Here is a 24,074-nt window from a genome sequence, read left to right as displayed (position 1 = left end):
CCTCATCTCTTCTAATATAATTTTTTCTTCAATTTTTTTGAAATATCTAATTAAAAAAGATCTTCCATATCATACCTCATAAGATGTCTTTCCAAGATTCTTCTTGATATGAACTTTGTTTAGTGTGTGTTTATTACAATCAAAATTGTTTTTTTCTAATAGACTCCCACTAGTTTTACTTCCTTGATCATGGTTCTTAATGCTTCCTATATTATTCAATTCATCCTCTCAAGCACACCATTATATTCTAGCATTCTTGGAGTAGGCAAATATCTTTTAATTCCATGGTTCTCACAAAAATTGTTGAATAAATTTGAAGTATCAGATCTCAAACATTTGATTATTCTATTTGATTCATTCTAAAAAATAGCTTCGATTATTGAGCTTCTCTCTTAATGCTTCAATTTTTTATCATAAGAAAGTAATGCAAGACATTTGTTCATTACTTATAAAAAAACTGAGCCCACTCTACCACCAGGCAAACATTACTTGAAATTATTTTTGGTCCTTATGTTGATATTACTCATCTAAAAAGATACCTTTCTTCTCTAGAATATTGATTCAAAATATGAGTTTCTTCAATAGTAGAGACCTTGGAACTATATGATTTGGTGAGGGTTCTAATCAACTTTTGCACTACACCATCTTCTTCCAATGAGCTGCCAAGACTTATGATCTCATTTACCACATCATTAATTTTGTGCATGTATGTCATTATGGTGTCTTCTTCTTCCATCCACAAACCTTGGTATTTAGCCTTTGTATTATACATCTCATCTTGTCTGACCAATTTATTTCCTTCACATGCACTTTTTAAATTTTTCCAAATACCATGAGCAATCATCAAACGTACAATCTTAGTCAGTTAAGATTTAGTTAAAGCGTTGAAAATTGAACACCTTTCTCTTTCACCGCCTTCATATATCTCAGTATATTTCAATGTATTCAATCCACCTATTGATTTCACATATTAAGTTTGCACAACTTTCCAAGTCTTGTAACTTAAAGAGATCAATATCCTCACTTTGTACTTTCCAAAAATCATAGTTTATTCCATAAAAAAGTAGGTAGTGTTAATTTGTGCACCATCACAATGTCCTTAAGTTGTCAATTTCTTTTATAAGGAACTACAACTCTGATACTAATTATTGAATATGAAAGACAATTCAAAGGGGGTAAATCACCTGTCCATGAACTTTTAAACTTAATAACAATGTTAATGGGTTCCACCAAACTTATTTCAATCCTTTAATCCATCAATACTTAATTGGAGAAATATAAAAAAATGAAAGAACAACAACAATTAAATACATGAAACATCATATTTAAGGTTAAAATCACAGAGAAAATTATGCTCAGATAAAAGAACACTAGTTAAGGCGATACATATAACCCAATTTCTTGGGCCCTAGATCACAATAATCCACTCGTCAAACAATTATCTAGAAGGAAGATGATTTGTATCCAAACCCTTTTTTTTTGCAATACTTTAAATCTTGTCAATTCATGTTTAATGGCTTGAACCATATCTTACTTAGGGAAATGGTGGGGATTTTAATGCTAGAGGAAGATTCCTTACTTGTTTGTCGATCTTCAAACTCTCCCTTCTAAATGAGTTCTCCATTTCCACATTGCAATTGCTTGATTCTTATTAATTTGTCAATTCCCATTCCAGGGTCTCTGGCCATTGAGATTCTTCTAACAAATGTTGTTGAGGATGGGCACTGGAAATCATTGAAATATGAAGTGGGTGCTTCGCGATAAGAGGTTTTAACTTCCTTATTACTCACTGTTGATTTATTCTATTCTTCATACCTTCAATGCTTTTCTTTTTAACACCATCCCTCTTGTGTTAATATATCCCATAGGTCAAGATGACCTAGGGAGAGTCACCAAGTACAGGCTTAATTGCACCACACACTAGAGTGAGGACACACTCACCTAAGAAAGAAGCAAAGTGCAACAAAATAAAAACAAATGAAACAAACAATACAATGATAGACCAAAAACAAAATCAAAGAAGAGTGAAAAGGCCCAATCAACAGTGAAAGAGGCAAAATTGAAAATAGCTAAAAGAGAACAAAACTAAAAGGTCAACAATAGTAGAAGACCTACAAAAATATCTCTTCTAACAAGATCTGCTCAATAAACTCTTATCATGCATAAATTATAATTGTTAATTAACAACTTCAATAATAAGTTTATAACCATCCACTATTATTCAAATCTTGTAGAGGCTTGAAAAACAACACATGCCAATTTAACAAAGGGTAACTCCTTATGAGCTCATAATGCACTATTTAAAAAGAGATATGATATGATATGATATGATAGATTTTAATGACGTCCACGAGACTAAAGTAGTCTATGGGACCCATGCAATCACCCTCCCGAGTCAGGAGCGGAACTAGTCAATTGTAAAGTTTTGGTTAACTTGTCTCTCATTCTCTAAAGTTTGGTAATCAAATCCGCTGCTCTCTTCACTTGATCTTCCTCGAATAAATAGTTGAAGTCCTTGTTCTGCAGTATTTTTGTATAACCAGATCTGATGTCATTGTAAGCCAGACATTCTTTGACAAAGTGCTGCTCTGTCTCAACTATACCCATATTACAAAATAAACATGTTCTGTCTGCCCACTCTTCCTTTGGAACTTGCCACCGACCAGTTTCACATCGCAACTGATGTGAACTAGTTCGAAGTTGTGCCATCAACATTTTTGCTTTCCAGTTAATAGGTGCTCTTATATAGGCCTTTTCATCATGACTAGAAATGAGATTAAATTCTTTAATGTAATAAGATTTTTTCCGCCTTATGCGTCTTGTCCACAGAATATTGCAAAATTTTTCGTTGACAAACTTTCAGAATTAAAAAAACCCATATGTTAATGCCTTGTGATGTGACTGGAAGACTCTGCTCAACCTTGAAAGACATAACCAAAGGGTTTCTTCGAAGCCGCATTGAATGCAAAGAACCAAATTGGCGATCCCAAAACAAGTCTCGTCGGCGTTTATTATTGAGATAGTTTGCTACAAATACGATTGCTGTCTCTGTATATCAGTTTCTGTTTTCCTCTCCATCTCTTACTTCCTTTTAACTGCGGATCGAGCATACAGTTCTATCTGCTTCCGCAGGTGGGTTTTACCAAGCCTTTTGATGTTCAATTTCGGAGATCATTTTACAATTAATAGACAGAAAGGCTCAGGATTTTTCTCAGAGAGCACTGTTTAAAATTTCGACGGTTATTTTAATCTTACAAGGGTTGTTGGTAAACTTTTAAAGCTTGTGTTTGATTTATAATCATTTTCCCTAGTAATTATGAATTAAAGGAAAATACTTTGTTTTTCCCCCCGTTTCTTCAGAGGCTTACATCTAATAGGTTTACATAGCTCAATCGTGGCAAGTCAGGGTTGTGGCGAAGCCCCATTACCTATTTTTGAGTTAGATGCCTTCTGGTGTTTTCTCATATTCAAGTACACTCAATCAACGTGCATACTTTGAAACGATAGTCATCTATAATCACCATAGTTCAATATCTAACTGAATTTCATTTATATTTTGTCAGTTAACGATCTTCGGCCTACTTTTTATTAACTTCAGTGGTCGCCAATCACTGTTGATTTTGGGAAGAAGACATTACAAACTCAATGAATTCTTTTCTTCAAGGACCAAAATTAAGGATAAGAGCTTCTGGTTGTTTCTCACTGGGGGCCCCTAATATTTGATTAGTGCTTATTCTGAATATTCTGAGGAGTATCTAGCAAAATTGTTTGACGTGGGCTAAGTTTTCCCTTACATCACATAATTCTACTAGAGCTCATCTAAAATTATTGGTAAAATATAAAAGGATAATCTAGACAAACTTAGGATGGTCCTAGCAATAAAACTCTTAAGTGCCATTGTAACTACTTCTTCAGCACGCAATGAAATTGTCTGTCAAAGAGATATGGATCAAAGTACCACATTTCATTGACGGCAAGGGTACGTACTTGAATTGCAAGTGCAACATTCTCCATGGAAACCCACTTTGGTTCTATGCCACATCTACCCTTACAAAACATTACTCGTGTTCAATGAAAGTATAAGAGTATGAGGAGTTTCGCTCTGACATTTTTGCACGACCTCTGTTTTAATGCATATTGAACAAGCTGTAATGGGCTGATCTGTTGGATTATGGTCAATTACAGATTGTGCGCTGATGACGCCTACTTTGAGTAGGCTGTTTGACACGAGTAACCCTTGATTTAGTTGTCTTTGTAAAGAGAATTTGGTTGTAAGGAGGTTTGTATTCGCAGTGGAGGCATATTCTTGTATCCTCTTGTGATTTTGAATGCATTATTGTTTCATAAACAATAGTTTCTTCATTCGTATTCTCATCCTTATCTAGTGCCAAATTCTCTATTAAGAAATTGTTTAATTAGGTGTACAGAGCGTCTCTTTGCAATTTACTGGCTCTCTTTTATCATGCAGCCCTGCTATAGTTGCTCGTTTAAATTTTATAGCAGTAAAAGTCAAATTTCACATGTAAGCTAAATTACTGGCCATGAATTTATTGCTGGGTTCCCAGGTCTGCGCATGAATATAAGTGAATTTATGGCATGGTAGAAAGCTAATTATCCATATTGATATAAAGTCCAAAATTGAAAATTCAATATTTCATATTATCTATTTAGCCTTTTAGGCAATATTACCAATATTTCTTTTCATATTATTTTTCTGTATAGGCATTTAACTTGTTTAAATTTTATAGTAGTAAAGTTCAATTTTTCACATTTAAGCTAAATTACTGGCCTGCTATTCCATATTTATAAATAGTCTGATGATAGCTTCTTTTGGTTGCTATCGCCAATACTTACCTTAGCTTTTGAGATTTTATAAATTACACTCTGGCTAATAATCATTTTGATGCACCTGTATAATGTGTAATATGAAATTATCTCATCTTTTGTTGAATTAGTCATAATGAGCACCTCTAAATTTTCATCTTCTTATAGAATATGTTACCATATAATAATCTTAGGTTTCTCATTATTGCATTCGTATAGGCAATGCTTGTAATGACCTAATCTAAATGCACATAGAGAACAACCAAGAAATACTACAGCAGTAAGTACTATTGTATTTTTCAAAATTTTTCACATGTCCATACATTTTCAAATCTTCCATCAATTCAACTAGTAAAGCGGAGAGTACTAGTCTCATACATATTCCTGAATCTTGTTCTACTCCTTGAGTGTTTCCCTCTCCATAATGGTCTGATATATGCTCCTTGATAGAAATGAAGTTTTGGTTTCCAATTTCAAAGGGATGTTCTTCCAGCACTTCTGTTCTTTTTTGTGATATAACTCAGTGGCAGTCACTTCTAAACCACAAGTAGATAACCAATAAATAATGTCCAATCATTGGCAGTTCCAAACAGTTAGCTAACCACACATTCCAAACCACTAAAATCCTAACTAATGGACCACACATCCGTGTATTCTACTTTTAACTAACTGCAAGTAACGACTGTTCCAACTATGCTACTCCTATCCTGACATACAAATCATTAAACAGCTGAGGTTTAAAAAGTAACATGCTGCCTTTACAATTATTCAGACCTATCTGACTGCTGAAATAACATTCCTTTCCTATCAAGCTATGAATATCTATCCATGTGTATGTTCACAAAAAAATCTATGGAAATTGCTGGAATTTTTTAAAGTTCTTGTTAAATAATGACTTCAAGTGTTTTCCATCAATTTGCATATTCACAACTTTAAGATTTTGTTGCAAATCACTGTGAATGTAAATCAACCGTATATTTGTTGTCGAGCATATAAATTTCTACATTGTTTGATCTTATTGAAATAAAATCTTCGACTGCCTTGAATGCCTGGTAAATGTTGAGTACAACTATTCTATAGGATTGTGTGTGCAAGTTATAAGAGCTTGCAGTGCATGGAAGTATTATATATATTTTAATGCTTGATGAACTGTAGTTTTATTTTCACAAGGATAGCTTTTGTCATTCAGTGTGATATTGGCTGTCATATTTTTTGTCAATGCTTATAAATATTTTGTTAGCTAATCGAGCCAGTTTGAACTGATAGTTATTGGTATGATACTGTCTCAAATTTCTTGATAATATCCTCATTTAATGGGAAAATTTGAGTTTGTAGACCATTGTGGATTTCCTCTAATATTGTGCAGCGATGTTCAGTAGACAGGAGGCAACACAGAAGGATGGATGACTGCAACTATAATGAAATCACTGTTTCTGAAAGAGATCAGGGTGAATGTTCCGATCCAACTGTAGAGATAAAGATTAAAACATTGGACTCCCAGACATACACAATTCGAGTCAACAAATTTGTAAATATTCTATTTCCTATTGGTCATATTTTATATTTTCTGTCAGCGAAATATTGGCATTTATGAATCTTGATTTGTTTTAATATCATAGAATGCTTGTGTTTTTTTACATCGCCAATTTCCTAGAAAATGACCATTTGAATAAGGGACTGTGATAGATAAATATTATCCCAAATGTTTGTTCTATTTTGGACTATTTGCAATGGAAAACAGTGTTTTCGGATCTGCAGTAATCAAGCATTTGGATTGAACTCTGTAGGGCATAATTCATTCCATGGCCTTAGGAACGTAATGGATATAAAACTAGTAGAAAGGAATTGATGAATACTAAATTTTACAAGGATAAGCCTACTTGTACAAGAAAAAGACAATGCCTCTCTTAACTTGCCACATTGTTATTAATACTTTCTCCATTATTTTGCAAGAAATTATTCATAAACTTCTAACTAGTATTATGGAATTTAGAGGTCTTCTCACAGCACAATGTCATCATGAGGAAATCTTGTCCAGTATTGTGATCATTTAAAACTAAAAATCTATGTTTCACTTTTGACAATCTGCCTAGAGGCAGTGTCATAATCCCATAAAGGAATCTTTAACAAATAGACCTTCTTTAGCAGAAAGGAGTAATGGTGAGCAAGTAGATGCCACTGTTTCCAGGACGTCAAACTAATGGTGAGAAAAGAAAATGTTAAAGCCATAATAACATACAAGGATGATGACAATGGGGTCATGATAATTTTTTTATTTAGTTCAAATAAACCATACAAGGACCAAATTAACCAAAAGCAACAACCTAAAAGTTTGCACACAATCATACAACTGCCTCATGAGTCTGATTACATTAAGGCTTTCTCATGGAAAGTCCACTAAATTCTATCCTAGATGTTCCATACAAGATGCACTTACTGACTTCGTTATTTAGAACTACAACTAACTTTCTATTCCTGATAATCCTTATTTTGACCAATTTTCTTTAAGTGCTCGAAATATTATATTGGATGCTTGCATGAGAACAATTTTGTACACAATATCCTTATTTATATAAACTATAATACCACATATTTATATTTATATATAATATAATATTATATTTATAAATTATATAGGATATATAAATACAATAATCTAATATTATTTATATGTTTAAAGTTATAGATATTAAGAGTCCAAGCAATTTATAAATCTATACATCATTTTTTGATAAGCTATCCAACTTTGAGGGTCATACCCCCTAATGTATTAAAATATGGTAAAATTTTACGAGACAATATCCCGGGAGGAGGGTCAGATTACAACTCTTAGCTTACTATCATATAGAAAATGCTGCAAAGCAGTTACATCTGCTAACCATTATTGTCTATACATTTAGCTAGAAATACAGAATCCAAGATTCATTTTTGGCTTTGTTACCCTTGGGAGTATCTCAATTAGGTTCAGGGCAAAGGACCAGACAATGTGATTCAAGTTGACAATGCTGGTGATGGCTTTCAGAAAGTCCACACCCTTCCGATCTCTACTCTGCTGTTTCTCCACATTTCTCGAAGTTGATGGCTTTCATATGTGTCGTATTCCTCCTATCAGTCCAACCATATGTCATGGTGGTGCAACCCTTCTTGTTCCAAGATAACTCAACTTTTATATCCTCAACTATTTCTAATAAGAGGGGGCTACTTAACTCAGCATCAGTAAGGGCTTTTGGACCCCAACTCACAAATAGTTAGGACATCTATCATGCCTTGCCAATAAGGAGACCTGTTACAATTAGGTTAAATAAGTATGTGTAAGAAAATTATAACAATTCATTGTGATTAGACAAAGCAAAGTTCAAATTATAAAATTTCAAAGTTAAATATTGAACAATTGAATAAAAATGAATTACCTGGCTGCAACACATGCAATGTTGCAAAAGTACCAAAGCTTGCAATTTGATTATTTGGCTGCATAATGGACATTTGTGTTCCAAGCCATGCTCTCAAGCAAGGGTTGTGCACCAGGAGTAGTGCATGACACAAAACAATTCTCCAACTTGGATCTCTGGACTCTAGGAGGAAAGATAATAGTGCCACTAGAAGGAGCAGAAGTAGAAGCACTACAACTAGGACAAAAGGAAGGCATGGATTAACCCTCTACAACACAACCTTCGAATGCAGATGCAGATGAATGAGAGTCAAGATGAGCTAACTCCTTCAATTGCCTCTTCTTTGTTTCCTTTGATTGTCCAATTTTTTTTTATTGGACATATCATGAATGGACTGCCTTGGGAGGTGCTAATGTACATGACTCAATATCATGGTCACGTCTGCTGACAATATGGTATTTAAATCTACTTATGCCACCATGATTAATTTATTTACAAAATGTACATTTCGTTTGCAATCTTGTTCTACTAGGACATTTTTTAACATATCTTGAATCGTGTTTCTTAGGCTTAGGATTAGGTTTGGGATTAGGAGGAACCATTGGGGAAAAATATTGTTTTCAAAAGGTGAAGTCTTCTGCAGTAAGACACTTTACAAAAAAATTTACCATCTGTGCATTGTGTTTTATTCTTGAATCTTGATTATTTTCCTTTCAAATTCAAATTCAAACTTCAAAGTCCAAAGAAAGAATTTAAATGGTTTTCTACTACTTCTCTCATTGAAGTATGAGATTTAGATTTGAAATGAAAGCGCTCAAATTTGGAAAATTTAAAAAGTTAACATTAAAATCCTAAACATAGAAAAAACAACAAAATCCATAAAATTTAACATTTCACTTTGAAATGCAATAAGAGTCTTTGCAACTGCTGCTATGGACTCTATGATGTTCTAAATGCAAGTATAGTGCTGTTCCAATGTGGTTTGTGGAAGATTTTTAGCTCTTCCTCCTTGCTGGTTGCAAACCTATGGACTCTTATTTTTCTTCCTATGTCACACTTCTCCTCACTACACTTCTCCTCGCTTATCTCAATACAATGACATAAGATACCTTTTAGGGCTGCAAGGAAGAAATAAGAAAATATAAGGAAAGTTTTTTTTTTTTAATGCCAAAGTTTTCATTGACATTGACTGGGTCAATTGGCTTGGACTTGGCAAGTTAGATTATGACTTGTGACTCAACGATTCACAATGAGTCACATATTTGACTTGTCTGAGTCTAAGTAAGGGTCATTCTGACTCAAAAGGCATGAGTCTTCGGGCAACTTGCCATGACTTGGCAAGTCTAGGCGAGTCTCAAAACTCCAGGCTGGCTGAGTAAACCCTTCCAAGTTGGCTTCATCACAAAACCCGTGGTAAATGCTTACCTGTTCAAAGAAAGACCAGTCTAATGCTTAGTCAAAATTGGTCTAATTGTCTCCCATGCTTCCCATATACTAATAAATATTAAAGATCATGTTTTGTTGATTGAAAAAGACCAAAAGAACAAATCAAGGACATGCCTTTTTTTTACGATAGTTACAAAGCAATCAAACAAAAGCCTAATACATGTTATTAGAAGAAGTCATTTTTGAAACAACTTGCCAATTGGGGGCAATAGGTGCCTTTACAATTTAGTGACCCTTTTTTAGCAATCTTAGCAAACATTGGCTAACACATTATTGGGAGAAGAAGAAAGAGCAAAATGAAAACCTAATATACTTGACTTAGTAGGACTACCCTTGTCCATCCAATCTCACCAAACCTATCAAGGGAGTCTCAACTAGCCGAAAATTAATGACTCATGACAAGTATCTTGAGGAAGAATATCACACTTTTAGGCCTATAGGAAAGGTGGAAAGGTCTCGCCTTATGAAGGTCAAGAAATAGAAAGGTGTCATTAGCAAATTGAAGATCTAACAAATTCCTTTGAGAATAGGGGCCAACTGAAAGGTCTCTTTACGAGTAATGTAGGACCTTTGTTGAAAGCACTTATAAAGAGAGGCACAGAGAACAAACCTTTGAATGAATGTTGAAGACCAATATGTGATTTCCTGAAGGAGATTTTGCCCCAAAGGTTATCTTAGCTTGAAGGTGATTGACCTGTTGATGATCTTGATGTAAAGGGGATCTTGACCCAAAGGCGACCTCGATCTCAGCTTAAAGGTGATCTTGAGTAAAGTCTACTCTCATCAACATACTTGGCATACAAACACACTTTCTTCCTTCGCATTTGGTTGGCCTTTTGCTGTATGATAGTTTATGGCTTGCCGTCTGTACAACAATATTGCTTGGAATGGCCACTATGCTCATTCTTGCCTGCATAGACTTCTATAGAATAGAATACTATGCGCATAGAAAAAGCCTTCCTCCCTTTCAATAGAATGAAAAATATCCACAATTATAAGTCATGCACATACAGTGAAGAGCCTTGCATACAAGGCAAATCATCAGCTGTTATAAGACAAATTGTCGATGGTTACAAAATAACATCACAACATGATAATATGAATGGACCCAATGTAATGAGTGCCATTAAATATAGTATGAGAACTGTTGCCTCCATAAAGAGTCTCGATGACATGAGCAATAGAATGAATGTCTTTAGAAATACACCACCAACATAATAAGGACAACTTGATGGTATTCATTGTCAACACCATGTGTGATGCCAAGTACAAATAAAAAGGCAAAATACACTACCAGCAAAACAGAACATGTGCTAGATGCCATGTATGCATACACACGAGTAGGGATAAATGAATTTGGGAGGGTCTTCAGTTACTTTAGGTGGACAATAGGAAGGAACAAAGCCTGCACAAAATAGAAAGGAACTCCATGACATGGGCCCGACAAAGATGGAGATGACATCAACACAATGAAAATATATAAAAATTATCACTGATTAGAAACTATCAACAATAATTAGAGGTAAGAAGATCTTTGTTGCAGCTACATAATTCAGCACATATAGACTGCCTACGAAATACTCTGCAACAGATACACAAACTGATGAATAAGAGAAAATCCTGTACTTTTTGTTATTTAGCTTGCTCTGATACCATGTTACTATATTGCCTAGAATAAAGATAAGCAACGTTAAATAGAAAGAACAATTAGGCACAAAATGACGCAACAATTCATTCTGGGAAAACCCTCCAACTTGAGGGGAAAAACCCAACCACATCAAAGATATTTCTTTTATTATATAATAGAGGTCGGAGTATAATGCTTCTAACTGAATACAATACTTATCACACAAAGCAATCATATATATATATATATTGAGACTCTTTGTGTCATTACCAATAGTTTCTTCATTTTCCAAATGCAAGTCACTTCATATTTTAAATGCACGTCTCTTCATATGTTGCATGTCTTTTCATATTTCCAAACATGTGTATATGAGAGAGTGCCATGCAAGCAATTAGGATATCTCCTGCAACTACAAACATCAGCAAGAATGAGAGACAAATGGGTGGTGTCATTTGAAAGCACAATTCTATGATAAAATTTTTGTTTCACAAATGGGTGGTGTCATGGTGAGAGACTCCATGACATGAATATCTGGAAAGATACCTCCCTAGCTAAGAGGGAGTGTTGATGTTATAGTGGCAGGACTTATCTTTCCCTCTTTTAGTCACCTCACTTTGTAATGTCAAGACAATTAAGGGTAAAGACAAGTTAATACTAAGGAGAATTCATTATTGCTCAAGTTCAGCTTAATGTTTGGCCAAATTGTAAATTAGTCATCTGCTCTTAAATACAAGTAATATTTTTGTGGCTGGCTTTTTCCCCCTCAAGTTGGAGGTTTTCCTAGGGTACTTTTTTGTCATATTTTTCATTAGTTAATTTCTTTTTCTGCCTAGCGTCATTGCTGGTATAAAATTAATGTTGTTGGTAAAAACTATATTATAGCCAATGGGATTAGTTAGTGTTTGAAAGGTTGCGTGATGGTTGAGTCGCTCCTTCGGGAAGTATATATACATCGTCTGAATGGAATTATGAATCATCATTGTAATTGTGATTGCATATCTGCTAATATGAATAAAGTATCTTGTTGTAATCCTAGTCTCTTAATGCGATAAATATCCGTTTACCCTATACGGTAAACATTTGGTGTCATCGCCAGTCGAATCTGGTACAAAAGATGTATTATGAAGATTAATGCCAAATTTTCTCAATAAAGATTGAAATGAAATAAAAGAAAAACAGTAGAAGTTTCAACAGCTTGTTGACGGGCACTGAAGTGGTGAAGGAGCACGGACCAACGAAGTACATTCACCTAGTAGACTGAGGAGTGCCAAGGACTTGCTTGAGGAGACGTGACAAAGATTGAATTTAGTGGAAGAGACAAGGGTGGAGTTCCTAAACTTGTATACGTAAAGGGTAGAGAATCAAGACGGAAGAGAAGGAATCCACACAGCTCGAGGTGTTGAAGGAGCACGAGCGTGGGGTGAACTCTTAGTTCTCGATACACCAGACGAACGGATACAAGTTGAGAATCGAACAATTTTGCTTGTAGAAGACCTCATCACATCATAGAGTAACGCAGTATCCAAAGTAATGTGGTTGTGCAGAACAATGCGGTACTTAGAACAGTGCGGGTGTGTAGAAAGTACAAATTTAAAAGAAGTTAACCATGATAGGGCCAAAGGAAAAACTACCAAAATTTAATGGCGATTGGATGGCTGATCCAGTTCGACATTGTAAAACATGCAAAACAATATGGATTGCAAATGGTGTAACGGACCAAGATGACTAGGTCCGACAGTTTCTGGCTACCCTACGAGGTGTAGCAATCGATTGGTTTTCAGACATCGATCTGAAGAAGCTAACTACATGGGTGGACGTCAAGAAAGAATTTATAGCATAGTACTGACTACTCAGGGATGATAATGAGATAGTAGTGGAAATTTACAGTACAAAATAGGGGAAGAATGAAATAGTTCATGTATACACGAGGAGGCTGAAGGAACTGGTAGGAAAAATGGAAAGTCAACTAGCGAACAAGTTGAAGAAAAGGTGGTTCATCGAAGGGCTACAACCAACATATAAAGTTTCTGTAAATTCTGTTATAAATCAGACTGAGATAATACGTTTCTTAGGTGCTGAAGATGGTCTTGAATATACAATAATTATTTTGGAAATATTCGTATCTTTGCAATAAATCATACAAGGTAGTAATGTAGAGGAGCATACTTAATTGTATCTTGTGTGTCCTCTATCCTCATTCTTACCTCATCTTTATATTGCACTCAAGAGGCACGTCCTTAGAAAGGACATGACTCCTCCCAAGTCAACCCAATATAATTAGTGATTATTGTTGCTAAGATCGTTGTCTTCAAGGAAATATAATTAGTTAGTAAAGATACTAACTAAAACTATGCAAAAGAACATTATAATATTTGCCCAAGATAGAGGCCGATTAGGTTAGATTATATAAGAGGCCAATCCTTTCATAAGGAACTTCATGCTTTATTAGATCTTGAGCGATCTACAATCAGACCAGTATTATTATCAAAGTTACAGAATTAACACTCCCTCTTAACTTGATAATCATACTGATAGATAACATATTTAGCACCATCAACTAAGATGAATAAGCATAGCTTTATACTTTATATCTATTTGAATCTTCTAAGCATGTGGTATCATTGAACACATGATACTATGTCATATTACTATACCTGTGATATGACTTATCACTTAAACTTGTGATAATAGTATTGCATGGAATGCAATATACATGATAAAATCGGGAGAATGATTAAATTCTTCCTTTATCCAAGTTGTGACGCATAGGTATTGGCAGGCCTATATCACAATATGATCTCGAGTTAAGATCTACTAGTTCATAGGATAAACTCTAGAGAATGATTAAATTGTTCCTTTATCCAAATCGTCACTCATAGGAATAGAAATGTCTATATCACAATGTGATCTTGAACTCATCTAGATCTGATGGTAGTGCTCTGCTGTTCAGTATATTATCTAAGAGATTATCATCTCTCATAATGTCTTTTATACAAGTGTTAATTCTCAGAGATCGTCACCTCTTAAATAATGAATACAAATGGTGAAGCCCATAACAGCCAATAGCCCGACAATAAAAATTATTTTATTAATAATTTAAAGAATACAAATGTATTATAATTCAACCATACCAAGTCTTTTCTTGAAGTGATCTATCTTCACTCGTGAGAGAGGTTGGGTAAGAATATCTGCTGTTTGATCTGCAGTGCTAGTATTCCTTTCTACCATATGTCTTACATAATGGTAAGGAATTTCAATATGCTTGGACTTGTCATGGAAAATTGGATTCATAGAAAGCTTGATGGAATTCTGATTATCACAATGAATAATAGTAAGATTCATGGGTTGACCAAATAATCCTACAAGTAACTTTCTAAGCCAAAACTGCCTCCCGAGAGGCCATTGTTGTGGCAATGTATTAAGCTTCCCTGGAACTCTGTGCTAATGATGCTTGCTTTTTGCATATCCAAGATATCATCGCTAAGCCTAAACTGAAATAACATCTTGAAGTGCTTTTCCTATCAATAACACTTCTAGCCCAATCTGAGTCTGTGTACCCATGTAAGTCCAAGTCAACTTTCTCATACTTAAGCCCAAGGTTAAGAGTGCCTTGTAAGTACTTCATAATGTGTTTGACTACTACCAGGTGAATCTCCTTTGGCTCACACATAAATTGACTTAAGGCATTGACAACATAGCAAATATCAGGTCTTGTATTTACCAAGTACATAAGAGACCCAATCATCTGTTTGTAAAGAGTAGAATCTATGGAAGGTGATTCTGCTGCTGCTGCCTTAAGTTTGTATAGATTAGTCTCTATTAGAGAAGACATAGGTCTGTAGTTCCACATTCCAAATCTCTTCAAGATGTCTAATGTATACTTTCTTTGATTAAGTATGATGTCAGAATTTTGCCATACTTCTAGTCCTAGGAAGTAATGAAGGAGTCCTAAATCTTTCATTTTAAATTCTCTAATTAGATCTTTCTTGCATTGATCTATAAATGATCATCACCTGTGATTAGTAAATCATCAACATACGGTATCAAAATTATCATATCATCTTTATCCTTTTTATAGTAGAGATTTGGATCAGCTTCATTCTTGGAGAATCCTAAACTGGAGAGATACTTATCAATTCTTTCATACCATGCCCTTGGAGCTTGTTTAAGCTAATGGAGAGCTTTCTTGGGCCTACAAACAAAGACTTTAGGGTTATGAGTTTCAAATCCTTCAAGTTGTTCCAAATATACCTCATCTATAATCTTTTCATTTAGAAATGTTGTTTTCACATCCATCTGATGTACTTTCCATCCCTTCGATGCTGCAATAGCTAGGACTGCCCTTACTGAGGTGTATTTGGCAACAAGAGCAAAGGTTTCTTCATAATCAGTTCCCTTTTTTTGAGAGAATCCCCTGGCTATGAATCTGGCTTTATATTTCTCAGTGCTATCATCAACAACATGCTTGATTTTAAATATCCATTTAGAAGAAACAACAGATTTTCCTTCAGCTCTTGGAACAGTTTCCCAAACATGATTCTTAATAATGGATTGGTATTCTTCCATCATAGCATCTTTCTAAGCTGTATGTTTAATAGCATTTGAAACATTGGTTGGTTCTGATTTAGATAATCACTTATGTTTGCTACATAACTAGGAAATCTTTTGAGTCTTTTGCTTTCTCTGAAGTTTCCAGATGGTGCAGCGAAGTCTTGTGCTTCCTGTACAATTTTAATAGCCCAAAGTGGTCTCAAGATTAAGATTTTGAATTTCATCTTCAATTTCTTCAATGTTCTCCCTCTGAAATTAAGATTCATGATTTTTTTCAGAACTAGGTAAATGTGTGAGATCTTCAGAGCTTAGGGTTCTTTTGAATGCTAAATCTTCTTCAAATATTACATTCCTACTAAGTTCAGTGTTTTTCTGACCAGGTATGAAAATTCTATATACTTTAGATGTTTCACTATACTTGACAAAAATACCTTTCCTCCCAGAGGGTTCTAACTTAGTTCTCTTTTCTTTTCGAACATGTATATACACTAGACACCCAAATATCCTAAGATGGCTTATATTAGGTTTAACCTTAGTAAAGACTTCCTCAAGAGATTTATCTCTAAGGTGGGAGTGAGGACTTCTGTTTTGAATATAGACAACAATACAAGAGGCTTCTGCCCAAAGATACTATTCTAAATTTTGATCAAATGTCATAGCTCTTGCTGCTTCTATAATTGTTCTATTCTTCCTTTTCTGCTACCCCATTTTGTTGTGGGTTGTAAGGCACAATATACTCCCTCTTAATTCCTACTCCTTTACAAAACTCTTTAAACAAATCTGAAGTATATTCCCCGCCATTATCAGTCCTAAGAGTTTTAATTTTGTGTCCTGATAAGTTTTCGGTTAAGGTTTTGAATTCTTTAAATCTCTTAAGGATTTATTCTGATTCTTTACATTTTAAGAAATAAATCCATGTTTTCCTAGAGAAATCATCTATAAAAAGTATATAGTACCAGAATCCTCCAAGAGAAGGAACAGAAGAATCCTCCAAGAAAAGGAACAGACATAGGTCCACATAAATGTGAGTGAATTAATTTCAAAATATTGTTAGTTTTTCTAGTGCTATCATGAAATGGACTTTTGGTGTTCTTGCCCAGAGCATATCCTTTGCATATGCTTGAATGATCTTTATTCAACTTAGGTAAACCAGTACCCATCTTCTCCATAGTCGATAAGGCTTTGAAATTTAGGTGTCCTAACCTTCTATGCCACATCTCGTTTATATAATCAACTTCATGAATTAAGGCTTGAATAGGTTCTATGTTTAATTCATACAAGTATCCCTTTCTTTGACCAATCAACTTTGACTTCTTATATAAAGAGTTTTTAGACCTGATCATCACTTTACCGTCCATGAATGCAACATCATGTCCATCATCTTCAAGTGCTGTAACATTGATTAGATTCCTTTTTATTCCTAGTACATAGAGCACTCTTTTGAGATGTAGAGAAATACCCGTCTTTAGTTTCAAGGTTTAATTCCCAATTCCTTTGATTGAATGAGAAGAATTATCACCGATGGTATCTTCGCCATCAACTTCTTTTGATATTGAATCTAGTACTTTTTTGTACCCTGTAATGTGTCGAGATGATCCACTATCAATTACCCATGCTTTGCTTGATACTTCATTTGATAGTGTAGAATACAACACACGATTCTCAGGATCATAGTTTTCTTCTTTCTTGGTAACGTTTGTACATTTTACTTGCTGCTTTGTATTCTTAGGGCAATTAGATCTATACTGTCCAAATTTTTCACACGTGAAGCGTTTTATTTTGGATAAATCTTTCTTAGGTTTGTCATTTCTTTGATTACCCTTCTTCTTCTTGAAGTGCTTCTTCTTACCATTATAGGAATTTCTGTTAAGAACATGAAGTTCTTCATATTCACTTTTCAATTTTCCTCCTTTCTTAAGTTTCCTAGATTCTTCTTGAAGGCAATCTCCTTAAAGTCTATTGAAGTCAGGAAGATTGTGTCTAGCACTTACTCTTTGTGACAACGTTTTCCATGAATCAGGTAACCCATCTATAGCCATAAGTGTTAGCTCTTTGGCTTCAATTATGGTCCCTATACTTTCAAGTTCATCTCTTGGACTAGCCACCCTTAGGAAGTATGAATTCATAGATTCTCCCTTCTTTATCTGTATATGATTTTGTTGCCTTTTTAGTGCAAGGGTCCTAGTCACATTGTTAACCTTATATGCATTTAATAGTGCATTCATCATATGAAATACTGTTTGATGGTTCATTAGCATAGGTACTATTTCATTTTTTACTCCATTTAATATGATTTGCATGGCTTTCCTGTTTCCTTTACCCCAGATAGTTTTATGAGGATCAACATCAGGTTGCTTGGATTCTTTATCAACAAATTGTTTTACATCATTGTCTTCAAGAATCATCATGATTCTGAATTTCCAAGCGACAAAGTGTTCTTTTCCATCAAACCTGTCCTCGGGTTTGATTGTGCTCGCCATTGAAGGTAGAATGATATTGCTAGATATTTAAAATCTGATTGTTAACTTATAGAGCCTAGGTTCGACTACCGGAGCTCTGATACCATGTAAAGTCTCTGCAAATTCTGTCATAAATCAGATTGAGATAATACCTTTCTTAGGTGCTAAAGATGGTCTTGAATATACAAACTTCTATATGAAGTGTAACTAGTAATATAATAATTATTCTAGAAATATTCTTATCTCTGCAATAAATCGTACAAGGCAGTAATGTAGAGGAGCAAACTTAATTGTATCTTGTGTGTCCTCTATCCTCATTCTTACCTCATCTTTATATTCCACTCAAGAGGCATTTTCTTTCTAAGGAGATGATTCCTCTCAAGTTGGCCCAATATAATTAGTGATTATCTTTGCCAAGATCGGCGTCTTCAAGGAAATGTAATTAGTTAGTAAAGATACTAAACTAAAACTATGCAAAAGAACATTATAATATCTTCCCAAGATAGACGCCGATTAGGTTAGATTATATAAGAGACCAATCCTTTCATTAGGAACTTCATGCTTTATTAGATCTTGAGTAATCTACAATCAGACCAATATTATTATCAAAGTTACAGAATTAACACAACATTGCGGAAAAAAATGAAAATTGTACCTCCAGCATCATACATTGATGCATATAACCGCGTGATGGGCTTGGAGAGCGAATATAAAACCTTCAAAAAGAAGAAAGACAGATCTTCAGATTTTGAATACTCATCCTTTGAAAGCAATGATGAGGAATTGAGTAAAAAGGTCCGAGCACTATAGAAGGATATGCTACGTATGATGAAAGAGTTTAAAAACATGAAAAAGAATCCAGACCAAACTAGGGAAGGGGAACCATGGTGTACGGATTGCAAGGAGGAGGGCCTCACAAAGGGCTGTTGTCCTAAGAACCAATTTTGCAATATTTGCCAAATTGTGGGACATTCCACTAAGGAATCCTTGTTCAATATGAAAACAAAGGCTCACCATCAAGTGCTACTAACACAAGAAGTGTCCACCTCGGGAGCAGGAACAAATACAAACACTGACGTGACAACCTTAGGAGGGTACCGATATAACAACTGACGTGGATGAGGCAGCAACAACAATAACTACAATCTGACGGGACAACCAATAATACAATGTCATGCCTGTAACCTTTGGGCCCACTTCGCTAGAGACTGTACTACGAAGAGAACAACACAATTGTTGTGTAGATGGTGTGATTTTGGAGACCATGATGATTCAAAATGCCCTAAACCTGGGTGAATCTGTTAACCATAGAAATATGTGACGAGGAAACATTAGCAATCACTCGTGCACAAGCAAAGAAGACAACGTATCTAGATTCGGAAGAGGAAAAGAAAAGGATGCAGCAAGTGAGAGCAGAAATATAAAAAGAGATGGAGATTGAAAAAACGCAAGTGAAGGACATGACCGACACCTCAAAGGAGGAACCGGGGAAAACAAAGCATCACACGACAGGTAATGCAAGCTTAGGTTTCCATGAAACTGAACGACATTCTTCTTTCAATGCCTCAATTATGGACCGAAATCCTAAACTTGACACCATCCCCAAAGGTGTGGTAGAAGAGCCAGGGAAGGACACACAAGGTGGAAGTGGAACGACCACGGTAAAGCCAATGCTACTTGCGTTGAACACAGGGAGACACCTTACAGTAGTCGAGATGGGTATTCTCAGAACTATCCTTACGAACACCATCGTAGATGGAGGGTCGTGAGTAAATGTATTGCTTGAAGAAACATGGAAGAAGTTGGGGCAACCTACTCTATGGCCACTTACATTCCAACTACTCACTGCCGATCAACTTGGAATCAAACACCTCGGGATTCTAATGGCACAACTCATAATGATTAGGACACAACCCTTCTTACTGGACTTTGTGGTCATTTCGTTGAAAAGGAAAGAGTATGACACCATCCTCGGAAGGGGCTGGCTGATGTAGGCAAAGGTGAAGCACAATTGGAAAAGGAACACTTTGTCCATGGAAAGAGGAGGTCATAGGTTCATAATTGACCTACACACTTAGATGGTGGGAGAGGAGGCGACATTGTCAGACTCCGAAGGCGAAGAAGGAGATGACGAAGGGAAGAAATGAATGGAACCGAATGAAGAAGGAATCCTGAGACTAGAAGGAGGATTCAACGATAATGACTTGGACTCGTTGTATGGCTTACTCCATTGGCAAATGGAGGATTATGATCTCTTTCCGAGCTGTTACATGTTAGGGGTCGAGGAAGGAAGTAAGGGAGAGGAAAATAACAAATTTCCAACTGAATATAGATAAGTGAAAGGAGAAGTGCAGATAGATGAAACACCTGTGCATACATTCAGTGATGAGAAGCCTATTAAATACGAAGAGCCCATGGTGAAGATGGTGAACTTAGGAGACGAGGCTAATCCAAAAAACATATTTGTGGGAGATGATTGGAATCCAATCTTGAAAGCAGCAACATTTAAGATATTTATGGAGTATAAGGATGTTTTCGTGTGGACGTACAAAGACTTGAAAGAGTACTGCCAAAATTGTGTGTCTGCTGCATCCCATTGATACAAGGAGCAATACTCGTACAGAAGCGACCATACCGCATGAACAAAAACTATGCCGCATGGGTCATAGACGAGGTTAACCAGATGCTTGAGGCAGGCATTATTTTCTAAGTATAGACTAGTAAGTGGGTATCCCCAATTGTGATATCATTGAAAAATGATGCCACTCAAATAAGGATATGTGTAGACTTTTGTTGTTTGAATACAGTAACAATTAAAGATCCATTCCCGATACTGTTTACTGAAAATATTTTGGAGGAAGTTGCGGGGGCATGAAATATATTCATTAATGGATGGATTTTCTAGATACAACCAGATATCCATTGCAGAAGAAGATAAGCCCAAAAAAACCTTCATGGTAGAAGATGGAGTGTATACCTACAACAAAATGCCATTCGATCTATGCAACGCCCCGACAACATTTCAAAGAATCATCCTGCACATCTTCAACAAGATGTTAGTTGGAAACTTCAAAGCATTCTTGGATGATTGACCAGTTTTCAGTGTGGAGGACAAGCATTTGACCGCGCTCAAGGAATGTATGGAAATATGTAGACGGGCACGACTAGCATTAAACCCTAAGAAATGTAGATTTATGGTACCTTAGGGAAAATTGTTGGGATTCATCTTATGCAACGCAGGATTAAAAACAAATCCGGACAAGGTTCGAGTGATTCTAGAAATGCCACCCTTGACAAATGTGACTGAAGTGAAATCATTCCTAGGACACATAGGGTATTATTGGAGGTTTATTAAGAACTTTGCCAAAATATCTTACCCTCTCAACATGCTAACTTGCAAGGGAGAACCATACAAATGGGAATTAGAGTAGGATGAAGCCTTTCGGGGATTGAAAACATGACTAGCCATAGCACCTATCCTGGCTTACCCAAATTGGGACAAGGAGTTTCGTGTACATGTCAATGTGTCAAACTATGCAATAGGAGCAATGCTGGCATAGATAAGTGATCACGGATTGGACCACTCGGTGTACTTTGCAAGTAGACTATTGTCTAAGGCAGAAAAGAATTATGGCACGACAGAGCGGGAGGCTCTTGGAATGCTGTACACCATACAAAAGTTCAGACATTATTTACTAGCGACTCCATTCGTGTTCTACATAGATCACTAGGCCTTGCTATATCTCGTGAACAAATCGATCATTCAAGGATAGATAAGCAAATGGTTACTTCTCTTGCAGGAATTTACATTTAAAATTATGGTACGACCCTAGAAAAGCCACGTGAGTGCAGATCATCTATCTAGGATCAAATTGGGAGAACCTCCAGAGGGAGTCAACAATGACTTTCTCGACACAACTATTTCAGATCTCCATACTACCATCTTGGTATGTGAATATCGGGGAATATCTCTCAATGCGGCAATTTCCTAAGGAAATGCTGCCAAGCGAGAGGAGGAAACTAGTACCCTGAAGTCAAACGTTCCAATTGATCAATGGGTTGCTATACAAGATGGGACCCAACCCGATCCTTCGACGATGCATTCTAGAGGAAGAAATACCAAAAGTATTGAAAGAAGCCAATGGAGGGCCCGTAGGAGGACATATGGGGTCGGACACAACTGTGCGTAAGATACTTCTTGTAGGGTTGTGGTGGCCAATCGTGCACAATGATGCCAGGGAGTGGGTCGTTGCATGTGATACATGCCAGAGAGCCGGGAAGCCACTCAAGAGGGATTTTATGCCTTTGAATCCCTCACATGCGTTGGAATTGTTCAAACGATGGGGGCTAGCCATTGAAGGTAAGCAAGGCCTGGAGATGCAGATATATTGTTGTAGCAACCAAGTACCTTACAAAGTGGGTAGAGGCACGAGCACTGCTAGACAATTTTGCATTGAGCATGGTGAGATTTATCTATGAGAAGATCATTACGTTACAGAATCTTGATATAGCTGACAAGCGACCATGGGGGACATTTTGTCAACCATGTCATCCAACTACTCACCATGGAATTGAAAAGCTACCATTCCTTGTCAAGCCTGTACTACTCGAGAGCAAATAGACAGGCAAAATCTACAAATAAAATCTTGGTTGTAGTAATTTACAAGTCTTACGCAGTTGAAGGTGAAGATTGGGAGGAAAACTTACCATTTGTGTTATGGGCATACGGTACCTCTTACAAAGTTACCACTGGACACACTCTGTATGGTCAAGAGGTTGTGGTACCAGTAGAGTTCATGGTATTGAGTTTACGAATAACGATTGAAAACAAATTAGGAGACATGGAAAGTCTAAGGGAGAGGTTATATAACTTGAATAAACTCGATGAATGACAACTACAAACACAATGGGCCATTGAAGTTCCACAGTGTAGATCCAAGGTGTGGCACGACAAGCACTTAAAACTGGGTTCAAACCAGGTTAATTAGTATTGAAATATAATGGGTTTAATGAAATCAAACCTGGCAAATTTAAGGTGAAGTGGGTTAGGCCATACAAGATTCATGAAGTGGGAGATAATAGAGCAATAAAACTATGGACACTAGAGGGGAAGTGATTGATTCGGTAAATGGTTCGAAGGTAAAAATCTACCATGAACGGAGTGGATATCGGGGCAATAAGGAGACCAGGACGAACAATTTAGATGGAATATAAATATTTAATAAATATTAAATAATAATAAGAGTAAGTAAATAATAGCAAGTAAATATTAATAACAATAAACAAAGCATAATCCAATAATGAAAATGTGACACAACGAAGAGACATCATACGACCCAACATGTATCAAATTATAAAAGAACCACATGAGTAACTAGAACCGTACGACCAGTCAGTGGGAGGGAGTAAAGATTTTTTGACACTGTACGGTTAGAAGCACCCATCGTGATCATATTGTACGGCTCTGCAACATAGGAATTCAACTGCATTGAATTAAAGAAAACACCATACGGCTCCCACACCAATCACAACATAAATATAACAACCTTAGGCTACCATACAGCCAGAAGGAACCACCACAGAGTTACCGTACGGGCAAAGAGTTTGGACATGTAAGACACCATACGACCAAAGAGAGAAGGTGATGCATAAAGAGTAGAAGCAATACTGTACGGTTACCAAAACATCACTATCGTATGACCACAAAACACCATAAAGGAAACACTGAACAACCACATAGTACGACCAGAGGAACACGACTAAAGGAGTCGAGGGAAA

At 35.9% G+C, this 24,074-nt stretch overlaps 1 protein-coding gene across 4 annotated transcripts in view; it reads left to right on the top strand.

Moving 5' to 3' along the window:
• Nucleotides 1-2,898: 2,898 nt before the first annotated feature.
• LOC149567507 (ubiquitin-like domain-containing protein CIP73) overlaps nucleotides 2,899-24,074 on the top strand; it is a 99,772-nt gene continuing 78,596 nt past the window's right edge. For 2 of the 4 annotated variants that reach the window (XM_089820721.1, XM_089820724.1), the window contains exons 1-2: nucleotides 2,899-3,132; nucleotides 6,201-6,352. In XM_089820721.1, the coding sequence (XP_089676847.1) occupies nucleotides 6,224-6,352 (129 nt within the window). In that variant the 5' untranslated portion in view covers nucleotides 2,899-3,132; nucleotides 6,201-6,223. Of the gene's footprint in view, nucleotides 3,133-6,190; nucleotides 6,353-24,074 lie in introns of all 4 variants that reach the window. The other 2 variants (XM_089820723.1, XM_089820722.1) reach the window with 2 other exon arrangements.

The sequence above is a fragment of the Cupressus sempervirens genome, chromosome 3 (genome assembly GCF_028749045.1).
Source record: "Cupressus sempervirens isolate cs-2001-9-10 chromosome 3, ASM2874904v1, whole genome shotgun sequence".
Classification (NCBI taxonomy): Eukaryota; Viridiplantae; Streptophyta; class Pinopsida; order Cupressales; family Cupressaceae; genus Cupressus; species Cupressus sempervirens.
This window is presented reverse-complemented; position numbering and strand designations above follow the sequence as displayed.